Source organism: Zosterops lateralis, assembly GCF_965231275.1.
Source record: "Zosterops lateralis genome assembly, chromosome: 13".
Lineage (NCBI taxonomy): Eukaryota > Metazoa > Chordata > Aves > Passeriformes > Zosteropidae > Zosterops > Zosterops lateralis.
The window spans coordinates 10,989,032-11,002,416 of record NC_139773.1 but is presented as its reverse complement, the minus strand read 5'-3'; the positions used below and the strand labels follow the sequence as shown (position 1 = coordinate 11,002,416).

The 13,385-nt window shown below is 41.6% G+C and overlaps 1 protein-coding gene across 1 annotated transcript in view; it reads left to right on the top strand.

Moving 5' to 3' along the window:
- Positions 1-13,299, top strand: part of HDGFL3 (HDGF like 3) — a 36,538-nt gene extending 23,239 nt beyond the window's left edge. The window contains exons 3-6 of the mRNA XM_083870726.1: positions 2,382-2,520; positions 3,813-3,971; positions 5,548-5,694; positions 12,165-13,299. Coding sequence (XP_083726852.1) covers positions 2,382-2,520; positions 3,813-3,971; positions 5,548-5,694; positions 12,165-12,170 — 451 coding nt within the window. The 3' untranslated portion in view covers positions 12,171-13,299. The remainder of the gene's footprint in view (positions 1-2,381; positions 2,521-3,812; positions 3,972-5,547; positions 5,695-12,164) is intronic.
- The last annotated feature ends 86 nt before the right edge of the window (positions 13,300-13,385 follow it).

Below are 13,385 nucleotides of genomic sequence, written 5' to 3'. Positions count from 1 at the left end.
CTCATACATCACATTTTATGTAAAATATCTTTAAAGGTAGTTTCTGCTTTATAAAGTTCATAATAGCCTCTCTTTAGTTAAAATAGTTCTTCCCATTGCTAGAATGAAACAACTTGATATTTTGATATATTGTGGTCTACTAGTATTGTCACAAAATAATCTGAAAAGAATAAAGCTCAAATAAACTTACAATGCTTTCAAATCAGAAACCAAAATGTAATTATTTTTGGAATGGAAACATTGTTTTTGAGAAACATTTAAGAAAAAAACCTGACCACTTTTCTTTCAAAAATGAGTGAATCCCAAACTAATAATCTCTTTTGTTTTGGATTTTGTGAGCTCATGATCTCACTGTCGCATCTGGAACAGGAAAACAGTTTGTAGTTCCTACCTTATAAATGTAAAAGCCTAACTGTTAAAAATGAACTGTAGATTGCAGCTCCTTAGTTTTATAGCAGAGCAGTAGAAACTTATACTCTCCCAGTGGCAATGAATGTACTTCAAGCAAAGATGTAGACAGTTTTTCAGTGTTTACTTTACATAAAAGGCTGTAGAAACATTTCCATGCATTACTGTTGAGCTAAGTTAAGGTACCTCATACTAAGTTTCAGACAGTTTTCCTTTGTTGTTTGTGTAAGAACTGTTTGTTTGTATTTGTGAGAACAAGGAGACATCTCCTGGTATTAGTAAAAGCATAGATAACATAATTTATTCAGTATAGCATTTAATATTAACATGACATCTGTTAGTTTGGAAATCACCATTTGGCTTTCAGGTAGAAATGCATCCTTGGCTTTGTAATTATATAATTAAGATATTTCTCAATATCCAACTGAGTGTGGATCCTGTGCTGTCTCATGTGGAGTTAAAAGGAAGCTCTTTCCTCAGGGATTTGTCATCTGATGCCTTTTTAGCAACCACTTGGCTCTGCAATGGCAAACTGCTTGGCCAGTGGGATGATTTAAGTGAATGGAACTTCACACATTCATAAATGCTGGGCATAAATCAGGCATTAATCTGAAATAATGGTTGCAGAAAGGAAGAAATATGATCTTGTGATTAAGGTATTAGACTGAGACTGAAGAGAGCTGGTTTTTCCTCTGTGCTCTGCTATCAGTTTGAGCTTGAGTTTGACCTTGGACAAGTCTTTGTGCCTCAGAAGCCCATCTACAAAAAAAGGGGAGATTCCCAAAGTCATGGTGAGGTTCCAACAATAAATGTGTTGGACATGGTGGAGCTCCACAGTCCCACAGTAATGGAGACAAGAGAGTTAACATGAATTGTGAAGATCATCAGGAAAGTAGGACAGTGATTATGGTGAGGGACACTGGGACTTGCTCAGCTCTGGTCATTGATGACACAGAATCTTTACATGTGGGAATGAAGGGGTCTTTTTGCCTTCATTGTTTTAATTTAACTTGTGATTACAATCTGAATGTCACGATGCAGAATACAGTAGATGTAGATACCCAACAAAAGAAAGTTATACTTTTTCAGTTTAAAAGTTACGAAGGAATTTTACTGTAATGTGCATAGAAAAGGCATGAAAACTCATCACTCTTCTTTTTTATGTAATTATTTTTCCCTGCATTGTGGTGCTTGTGCCTGAAATTAGTTGGCCCAGTGTGTAGCTGACTTAGGCAGCAGCAAAGCACAAAATCCCTCCTTTGCTGTGCTGTCTAAAAAACTCTTTGGCCACAAGCACCCTGTGTGTCTCATTGTTTCCTTGTATTACTCATCTGCCTATATTCATCCATTGTTTTTTGTTCTTATATGAAATTATAAGATTTTTGGGAAAGAGCATTTTTATTGTGTTTGTGCAGAATTTAGTATGCGGGGGGCTAATTCCAAGAAAGTAGCTCCCAGGCTTACTGGCAATATAGATAATAATAAATGCCATGGCTTTTTCTATCCCACAGTACAAGGGATACATTTTGGCTCATGGGTCCTAGGCACTTCTTACATGCTTAACTTTTCATGTGGCATTTTTGAGCCCTTTCTGGGTTTATAACACTAGGATTGGAAGTTTGGTCCCTTGCTATCGCAAGCAATGACATCATAAACTGTTTAATAAACTTTCATAAACTATTCAAGTGCCAGTTCCCAGCAGTAGTTAATAAAATAGAGATGTTTCAGTTGTTTCTAGAGATACCCAGCATGATTTTACTACATCAAACATCAGGATGGTGAGCCAATCCATTAAATCAGACTCACAGCAGTAACTCAAAGCCAGTGTGAGAAAGAAATAAATAAATAAAACTAGAAAAGAAATTATGGAATGAGCAGAAGAATAGGGAAAACATTTGCACTGTAATGTTTTGATTTTTTTGAAGAGGAGAGTGATAAGTCCTTTTTTGAATGTTACCTCTGTTAAAATGCAGTGCGTTCCTGGGGCCCAAAGACCTTTTCCCATATAAAGAATATAAAGATAAGTTTGGGAAATCGAACAAGCGAAAAGGATTTAACGAAGGCCTGTGGGAAATAGAAAACAACCCTGGAGTAAAATTTACTGGATATCAGGTAAATTACTTTCACACCTATTCCTCTTTATCTTTCTCGTTTTCTTCTTTTACTGCTTGTCAAAGTGAGCATTTTGAGAGTGATGTGTAAGATTCTGGTTTTGATGGAGCAAGAAAGTTTCACAGCTCTGGTAATTGTGTAATGTAAAGACAACTGTGGTCTCGCACTCTGTGACAAATGGAACTTTAATCATACTGCAGAGCCTTTTGCTTTCTATGATATTCTGGGGTGGTGAAGTGGAAAATTCTGCAACACATTTAGTTAAATTAAAAATGGATGGTTTTATTTACTCCTGTACAGACATGAATAATTTCTGACTTCTTCTTTCTGTTGTTTATTTTTATATCAGGCTCTGTGTATTTTACACAGACCATAAGGTCACTGCACTTCTGATTTTTACATTGGTAATGTATAACACACAGTGCCAAAGCTAAGAGGAGTGAGGAGGTGGAGGGTTAAGCTGCTGTTAGGAGACAGTTGCTGCTGTACAACAGCTCTCCCTGTTGGGTGTCCAGAGCAGAAAGTCAGTAAAGCTGGAGGGGGAGAAGAGTAGATGGTGGGCTGAATAAAAAGACCCAACCTTTTCTCATTAAAAAAATGTGATCCTTTGAAGGCAGGAATCACCTCCAAAAGAAGGCAAACACCTATTACATTATTCTCACAAAACCCTACAAGCCAGAGATACAGACCACCTGCAGAAAAGCTGCTGTCTCTCTCAGTTCCTGTTTCATATTTTCAGCCCTACACATGTTTTGCATACACTTGGGGATTTAAAAAAAGTCCAGTGAATAGGCTGTGGGAGATGGGCTGTCAAAGAGTGCTCAGCCTGCTGGTCAGGGTTTGCTTTTCCAAAAAACAGAGATCTTGCCCTTTGGGGGGAGTGTAACAGCCATCTTCTCTCACAAAAAAAGTCTCTCCTATTGCATCCAAAGTCTAAAACTTTCAGTAGTTTTCCCCAAAGTAAAACATCCCAGGTCTCTCCACTGAGCAGCCCTTAGTTCTCCTCCTGCAAACACATTTTTGTTATTGGATCTTCTGTTTCTGTGTAAACCCTTCAGACCATGCTATCCAAGAATCTGCATCTGATAACTGAGTTCAAGTGGTGACTGAGAAAATTGCCTTTGCAGCCCTTTTTCCTGATAATTGCAAAAATAAACTGAGCTCTTCCTAACTACAGCAGTTGAAGTGTAAGCTGACCATTTCCACTGTTTCTATCTTCAATGCAGAACAAAAATCAAGTAATAGATATTAGTGATATTTCTATTGTTTATGTTATTATTGTTATTTTAAAGGCAATTCAGCAACAGAGCTCATCAGAAACTGAAGGAGAAGGAGGAAATACAGCAGATGCCAGCAGTGAGGAGGAAGGTGATCGGGTAGAAGAGGATGGAAAAGGAAAAAGAAAGAATGAAAAAGCCGGCTCAAAACGGAAAAAATCCTACACTTCAAAGGTTATCTTCTGACTCTTCCTGTTGTTACCCATGGGCATTTGTAACTGGAATACTACTCACCTCATGGAAATTTGTTCTTCCTCCTTTAGCATTTTGATTCTGATACCATAACTGTGGTGCTCAAATAGGCAAAGGGAAGTGCTCTTACTTTGTAGACAGCCTTGGTGAGACACCAGTTGAAATACTCTGCCCTGTTCTAGTGCCCACACACTGAGAAGAAGGTGAAACTATGGGGAGGAGATCAGAAGGGCTGGAAAGAAGACCCATGCAAAGATGGATTGATAGGTTTGATCATCTCAAGAAGAAGGGAAAAACCTTAGGAGTGGGCCTCCTGCGAATCAGGAGTTCAGTTTTGGTTCATGTCCAGGAGAACTGAAATTTCCCTCTCCCATCTCCCATCTCCCAGAAAGATCTGGTAGGGTCAGGTGTGCTCAGCTGCTCCTCTTGTTGAGTAAAATACTCTTTAGTGTAAAATACTTCAGTCCAGGATACAGAATGGGAAGGAGGAAGAGCTAATTCATTAAGCAGGGGGTAGGATGCTCAGTCTGTAGATATAAGACCTGCACTGTACTACAGTACCTACCTGTACTACAGTACCTACCAGCCCTGCTAATGTCTTAAGTAACAGTGTGGATCAGGAAGCTAAGAGTAATGAATCTGTCTGTCTCACAGTGGCTGGTGAACATAATCCCCTGAGAAGTGACACCTTTGGGTTCTCACTTGTCACCTGGATGAAGGGGAGCAACATTATGGTCACTTCCCCTGGTTCTGCATGTGCCACCAGGGCTGCACTTCACCTGAAAAATTGTGGAAAGTGTGGCAGAGTCAATTTACTCACATTCATGTTATTCTTCTCTGAAAGTGAAAACTAATTAAAATGAGAAGAAGCAAGCAAACAACCTGATCCAAGCACAATTTGGGGGAGAGTGTGAATTTTTGTGGTTGATCCACCAAACAAAATGTATTTTCACCCCTTTTGTGTGTTTTACATTAGAAATTCAGGTCTGGACTACCATCTTCTTTCCAGAAGACTCTGTGCAAACAGAGGATTATGAAAATGGTGGCTTAATGCCACAATTTATCCTTTTGTACTGTAGAATTGCATAACATAAAGGGAACAGAAAAGATGTATTGGTTCCACATGGCTCTAATGTTAATATATTAAAGCTGACAGCACTAAAAAAAAGTATGGAAAGCAGCTCTGCTAATGTTATTCTCATTTTACATCTCTGTGTTTAATCAAAACTTTTGTCAAGCTGGCACCATCTGTTTCATTAACTAACAAAACCTACAGGTGACCCAACACTAATACCCAGCTCCTATTACTGTGTCTGTCGTTCAGTCAATTGAGCTGCCAACCTGGGCTGAACATAGAAATTTACAGAAATTTCCTTCATTGGTGGCAGTAACTCCAGCTGCTTCCCCTGAAAAATGCCTTTCACCCCACATATCTTCCCCAATATGCACCTTGAACAGGGAAATGCATGATCGGACAGCATTCCATATACATTTCAGAAGTGTCTTTCTATGGCTGAAGCTCAGGTTTTAATTTTAACTTTGTTGTTGATCATTTTAGAAATCCTCCAAGCAGTCACGGAAATCTCCTGGAGATGAAGATGATAAGGACTGCAAAGAGGAAGAAAATAAGAGCAGCTCTGATGCTGGAGACGCAGGCAATGACACAAGAAACACTTCTTCAGATTTGCAGAAAACCAGTGAAGGGGTAATCTTCTCTTCCTGTTATTCACTTCCCATGCAGTTTGTTCCTGGGAGCTTTGGAGCCAGGGGTGACCTGTGTGTACCACGTGCCACCTTCTGGGGTTACATTTCAGTGCTCAGGTTGTGTCTAGAACAGAAACATGCACTTGGTGCCTGCAGTGGTACAAATTTTGCTCTAGAGAAAAGACTGAAAAAGAGCATTATTTTTGTTCTGACACTTGCATAGATGTCAGCTGAGAGAAGCTACTGAAAACCATGAGCTGGAATGATGCAAAATTGATGTGAGAGCAGAGTCAGACTGTTTGCATAATGCATGTTGGCTCACTGACAGGGGGAGCCTGCTTACCCTTTCACACTTGTTTAATTTGTGTGGTCCCAGGGTCTTCTTCAGAGTTCATGAGGGTTCATGAGCACATTACAGACTCTGCACACTGCAGGTTCCAGGGCAGATACTGCCCTGAGCTATGGCCTTCCAAGGACAGGATATACAGTCTGCTCCAGAGCAGCTTCATACAATCTCCTTGTGTGTTTGTGTCAGTTATGTGTTCAAATAAAGATTACTTTGTTGTGACCACAACAAGAAGACAGGAAGGCTGCTGAGCAGGGGGATTAGCCTGGCAACTGGTTACTCAGCCACTTACTCAGCCACCTTTAACAATCCCTGCTGTTCCTGAGCCTTTGGAGCAGCACAAGCCTCTCTGCTGCAGCACTCAGAGCTCCAGCTCAGAGCCAGGCAGGTCCCATGCCAAGGCTCTGCCACGTGGGCAGCAGCCGGGCTGGGCTGTGGCAGGAGCTGAGTGACACGAATCCCCAGGTGTGAGGGGAGGCCAGCCAGCACAGGCTCTCAGCTGACACTGCTGAGGTGCCTCAGCACCCAGCTGCGTGCTCAGCCACAGCCCTTTCTCACAAAACACAACCTCTGGGGACCTGCTGTTGTCTCCTGCTAAAAATCTTGCCCAGAACTTCCTTCCCCTGTGTCTCTCTGCAGGGCAGTGTAATTGTTTTGTGACTCTGCTTTACAAAGGCTCGTGAGGTCACAAGGAAAATGTGCCCTGAGTGTCTCCCATTCACTCTGAACAAGCTGCTGGCTTGAGCCAGGGACTGATGCAAGGAGACACTGCCCAGCTGTGCCCTCCCAGCCTCTCACCTACAGGGTGTCAGAGGCCAGTGAGTGTGGCCCACGCTCTGCCTAGGGAACCCTGTGACACTTCTATGTCTTCAACAGGTATTTGATGAGAAAACTGTTTGTAAGATGCATCTGAGATAGCAAGAGGTTCAGCAGGGCCTGCTGTGTTTCCCATGTTTGTGGCAGTGACAGGGGATATGTCTGTGAACTTCAGGCACATTTTCCATGTAGGGAGAAAATACTGAGTTAGGTCAGTCACAGGCTAAGTGGCTAAAGCATCACACAGGATGTTGGCTTTGTGGGTGTTGACATTCATATGGCTCTTCTGGGTGTGACATGCTTGTGACATGCTTGGGAGGTAGAGTCCAGCATGCTACAACATCGTGGTGCTTCTCAGCATTTTTTAGGATTACAGATATTTTAGCCTCTGTGGTGAAATACTGAAATACTGTCAACAGTCTTACCCTTCAGCGTTTCATTGAGGTTTTGTCAGTAGTGCAATTCTCTTTGAAGACCAGGAGGGGACACTCCATCTCCTGCTGCTCCTCAGAGCCAGACCAAGTTTTAGAAGACAGGGTACTTAGGGGAAGAGTAGCAGGTTCTTTTTCAGCTGGTGTTAAACAGCCAGTCCTGCAGCATGTCCAGTTGGTGCTGGGGCTCAGACCAGCTGTCCTGCTGGACACCCACACTGAAGTTCTGCTGCAGGGCATTGAGCTCCTCCAGCCCACACTCCTGGACTTCTCTGCTGTAGAAAGAAGGTTGAAAAAGACCAACATGATCCTGCAGGGTTGGGATCTGATCCTTCTGTATTCACACACATGAATTCAGAAGAATGTCTCGACCACCAGAGATGAGATAATGGTCTCTTTGGGATCACTTAGCTCATGAGAAGAGCCCTGGGCCAGCAGCAGGCAGTGTGAGGAGGATGGGCTTCCTCCCCTGCAGTGTGCAGAGCCCACCACTGTCCCCAAATCCACACCAGGACATCGGTGTGGCTGTGAGATGGCACCAGGACCCTCCACAACAGGCACAGGGTGCAAACAGGGGCTGCTCAAAATCAGGCGTAGAAAGATACCCTGAAGGCACAGACAACAAAACAAGCCCTGATCTCAAGGACAGATGTGTTTCATTCCCATGGTTTTGCCACTGACCAGCTTGAGAGCTGCCTGCTTATGGAGGCTGGGCCACCTCTGGAAGGCACCTGTGGCTTGGCCATCCTGCCCAAGGTGCTCCCCCAAGGGCTGAGGGTGCCTTTGGCCCCTGCTCTGCACCTCCCAGCCCTCCAAGAGTTGCCTCGAGGAGAAAAACTTTTCTCTTAATAATACTACTAATAATGAGGTAGTAATTGCCTTTTATAATGCCTGGACTGTAGGATGAAGACACATCTCTCCTCCTCAGATCAGATGGAATCCTGCTTTTTAATTACACTCTTACCCTCAGTATTTAGGGAATCTTCTTGAAGGGCCAACAGCCAAAGTCAAATGATTGCAGGAGCACATTCACCTATATTTTTTAATGAAAATTCTAACCTCCAGGTGGTAGAGGTAAGCTTGAAAATGTGAAGTGATGGCTTCCTGAAGACTCAAACCCAGAGCAAATAAAAGTACTTTCAGAGCTATTATATTTTTTCAGTCAATTTCATACTGTTCAAGGGCTCAGCTTGTGATTTTCTCTTTATCCCTTGGGAAGACAAAGGTGCTTTCCTTTTTTATCTCCATCCCTTAGTCTCTGAGCTATTCTTGAGTCCTACAGGCACTCTGAAGAAAGAGACATTTCCTCAGTCCCAACCATAGTTGGTAGTTGTGTCCCATCACCACCTGTTTTTCAAGCTCTTTCCCTAAATGCTGTTCCTTGTCTGATTCCTTCCCCAGAAAGATGCAGAGCCTGAGCCTCAGGGGTTAATCATCCAGTATTAATTAACTAATAGTGTATTAGCTAAGACAGCCCATCCCAGAGTTTGCTCAAATCTCAAGTCACAGAATCTCCCCAGAACTGTTCTCTGCTGTTAAATACTAAATTGTTTTGGCTTTCTCAGAATATCATATAAAGAGAATTTTCTGGTGGAAAGGTATTTATGGCTCTATGTTGTTTACTTTCATGGTATTAAATTAGCTCATAAATCAGTCAATTCATGGCAGCAGATTTACATTCCTCATTTTAATCTCTGGTGACTGGTGTCTTTAGTTCATGGCTGGCATAACTCTGAATCTTTGTAACTGAACACCTAAACTGCTTTATACTTTTACTTTCTGGATGGCCATGTACTCATGTTCGAAAGCTGGCTGTAGTTCTGGCCTTCTTAGAGAGTGTTTGAAGGTCAGGGTCAGCACACAGGGTATGTGGCAAGTTTTCATTTTGTTATTCACTGCTTTAGTGACAGTCTGGGCAGTGTGTTGGTAAAGGAGGCATTTGGTGTACAGGTGCAGGAGGTGAATGATTTTATTGTCTTCAGAGAAGAATAAATTTGCTGGAAAAGAAACACAATTTCTTGCTACTGGTACAGCCTCAATATTAAAATGGAGAAAAGGGCTGTGATCCTTTTACTCACACTGACAATCAGTTACAACTGAGTCAGTGGATCTATTTGTGGAGGCAACTGCCAGCATGAATAAGGGGATCAAAATCTGGTCCAAAATTACTGCCATCTGACACCATTGCATTTGGGAGAACATATTTAAAACAGCCTGTGTCCAGGCTTTTTTGTTATGGTGTTCTTGTGAGGTAGCAACAATCCCAGTTACTTGTTACGTGGTCATTACACTTGTGCTGCACAAGTAGCACAAGTGTAATGACCAAACACAGGTTCAGTGTGTCTTTCTGATGTGGTTTTGAGATGTTTGGTTCCTTTGCTCTTCTTTACTTATCAAGAATAACATTGGTCAGGCTGCATAACAGTTTTAGGGGGTTATCAGCATTGAAAGCATGGCATTTAGGGCTCAGTTCAATGTAAAAGCATTTTGTACAAAAAAATGAAAACAGAGTATGTTTTTCTGTCTGATTTTCTTTTCCTGCAATTTGAGGCACGCTAAAATCTACCCTTCAAAGCAAAAGATAACATTTGTAAGAATGTGTCTAACTATTGCACAGTAAAAATATCTATGTAAAAAATCAAATAGTGATATAGTATATGGTGTAAGGAGTTGTGTTGTGCTGCCTTCCAGTAGCTCAAGATAACAGCACTGCTGGCTAAGGACATGGGGCATAACTCAGAGGAAACATAAATGTCTGAATGCAAGTTGAGATTAAAGCAGCCAGTACAGATGAAATATTTGCATCTCTGTGCACATCAAATCCTGTAACCACTTTGACCTCAAACCAACATGGAATAACAACTATTGTATAGAGCAAGTAAACAATTATCCTTCTGCCCATGCAGTTTTAAAGTACAGGATGTCTGAATTAGTTGCCAGACACTGTTAAGGAAGAAATTTTCAGTGCCAGAAAAACAGACAGCAGCTTGTGGATTTAGTTTTGTTCCCTGCTCTGTTTTCCCTGCATTTGCACTCGAATCACTCAGATCCTGTGCTCTTGCCTTTGTGTGCAGCAGCGCTGGGCAGCATGGCACACGTCATACCATAGCTTACAGTGAAGCTGAGAGACTTGTTCAAACAAAGATGTTTGAGAGTTGATGTGTTTCTGAAGAGACGTGAAACCATGGAGACCACGGGCTGCGCTCAGCTCTGCCGCATCCCCCATCAGCAGCTGCGGGAGCTGCAGGGCAGGGCTGGGAGCCAGGCTGAGCTGCCACGCTGCCCCTGGGGCTCTCTGCCTCTGGGCACAGGGGACCTCATGACTCCTGGGGCGCCTGGCAGTGCACCCAGGAGGCAGAATGTGTGCCATGATGGAACATGGCGCTGGAAACTCTGAAAACCCAGATAATGACTTGCATTATCTGTGTTTTTGTTGTCCCTCCCATGCCACACTGTGGCCCAACAGATATATCTGTGAGACGGTGTGGAGGGGAAGTAGTAATGTTCCCAGCACCCCATGTAAGAATGATCCTACCCAGTCTTCTGGACATAGCCCAGAAGGGAATTGTGATTAATAATTGCAAAGGTTTCATACTCCAAAAGGACATCTTTCTGTGCTGGATCTGAGTTACAGCATAGGAACCAACTGTTACCCCTATCCTACCTGTCAGTGCTGGGCAGCAGCTGCCAGTGGGAACCTTAGCAGAGAGCAAGGTTTGATTGACTGATCACATGTAGTTGATTTAATGGGTGTCAGAGTCTGAAGGGAAAGGAACAGCAGAGAACCTCCCCAAAGCATCTCTTAGTATGATCTCACTGACTCTGAAACAGGAGAGAGGCCTCTGGAGAGTGATGTGCTGGATGGACAGCACATGGCTACACCTTTGGGGGAGTCAGGGCTCTGGTAGTTCCTGTAAATCCTCACTGCATGCCTGAGCACTTGCTAATAACCCCTGATTGTGTGTCCTTAGTCAGGATGTAGCAGGACCTCCCACACGGAAAGCACAGGTTTCCATTTTTACTGTTCACACACCCCTTGTCCTCAGACAGAGCTGCACTGACCCAACACAGGGAAGATACTGTAGTGTTGTAGGAGAAGGGATGCCTTGGCCAGAGGTGGGTGGTCATGCTGTCATGTTGCTGGCTAATGTAACATGGCCCGGGGCCATCAGGTGAATTTTGCCACTTCTGCTCGATTTGAGGAAGCTGAGACTTGCAGATATTTGCTGTGATCATGTGAGGACAGTCTGATCCTGATCCTGCTAATGTCAGAGAAAGCAAGAGCTGACCTTGACTCAACCATGGAAGTGGGAGTTCCTTCCTTTTCTGTCATCACCTTACAGTGAACTGGAGCCAAACTGTTTCCTTTTCAGAAGCAGCATTTGGATCCCTTAGTGATGAAAATGTTTATCTTTGCTCATGTTTGCTAAGTTTTTCATCTGTTTGAACAAGAGAGTGTCCTTGTGGCTGGACACCCAGGAATGCAGCAGTACCTGAGCTCCTGCATAAAGCCCATCAGTGATTTCATGCAGTGGAAAAAAACCAAATTTGGTTGTGCCTGAAGTGAGCTACAGGGTTTATAGTGGAGTGACTGGGAGAAAAACCCACTCACATCACGGGAGCTGCTTATTGAATACAGCCCTAAATGTTTCGTTTAAAACTGTCTTCATTACTATTTTTTAGTGATAGGTTTTGTTGATGTAACAAAGCAGTTTCCTCTAGAAAAAAATTTGTTTGAACAGACCAGGTGGTTACTTGTACCTGTGATTACTTGTACCTGTGACTTTGAAGTGTGGAAATATGACATCGATTTTATCAAGTTTGATGCAGCTTGTTATTTCTTACATTAAATGTGACTTTTTTCTCTTTCTCTTTCAGACTTAACCAACATAATGACTGCTGAATATTAAGGGAAAACACAAGAAGGTTACATGTTTGGTTGTCTAATATTCTTGGATTTGATATGAGTCACCACATCTGTTCATTAGTACCATCAACAGCATCCCAGTTTGTATGCACATTATTCACATTCCTATCTGTTGTGTTTGCAGAAATGACATTTTTACCCTTTTTTCTAAGGGTTACTTTTTGATTTTCATATTATTTGGTTGCATGAAGTTGCCCTTTTCCAGTGGCTGAGGTTTATGAAGATATTGCATACTTGAACATGATTTAGATTCCTTTTCTAGACAGAAAAGGCATAACTCCAAATTATATCATTCTAAATCAACATTTTTAAACACAACTAAATCTTAGAAATGAGTCCCCTCCATACAATGCTACAATAATCTTCGACATACAAACATAATTTTGAATTTTCCTATATCCATTCTTTCTTGGGTTTTGATCAGTTTACAACATAAAAGAAAAATTCTTCTTCAGTTGAAATCACCGCCAAGTTCAATAATGTAATAAAATACCTTTCCTTATTAGAAGTACCTAGCTAGTTATACTCTTAATACTTCTCCAAACCATGATGTAATGTACACTATCTGACTTAGTTCCTATATGTGGAGTTAGTGAAAGTCTTTTTGTGTTTCTTTAGATTAATACAAGGATTTTTCCAATGCCAACACAATTTGAAATCATTCGTTTGGATGCTTTCCATTTTTAAGCTTACTGTGATATACAGCCCTATGGGAAACCAAAACAAAACATCAATTTCAAATAACGAAAGGCTTAAAAAAGGATGCTGTCATTCTGGCTTTTTTTTTTTCCTTTTGGAAATAGAACTAGACTAGTAAGTAAGCATTCCAAATCCATTACTCTGTGTACATTATTGTTGCTATTGTGATAATAGAGATTTTTATTTATTTTTATGCCAGCTTTTATTGTGAAAACATATTTAGTCTGGTTTTATCAATCCTTGTTATGCTTGTCCTTGGAACATCTTTTGCGTATTCAAGGTTTGTAGTTGATGAGTTTACTGTTAAAAAAAAAAAAAAAAAAAAAAACACAAGAAAAAAAAACCACCAAAACAAAACAAAAAGGAAACAAAAAAATGTATTGTTTTTACAGAATAAATTTATTGGAATGTGTATTGGGAGTAAGGTTTGAGGTTGTAAGCAACTAAGTTAGCGTCATATTTGGCTTCATACG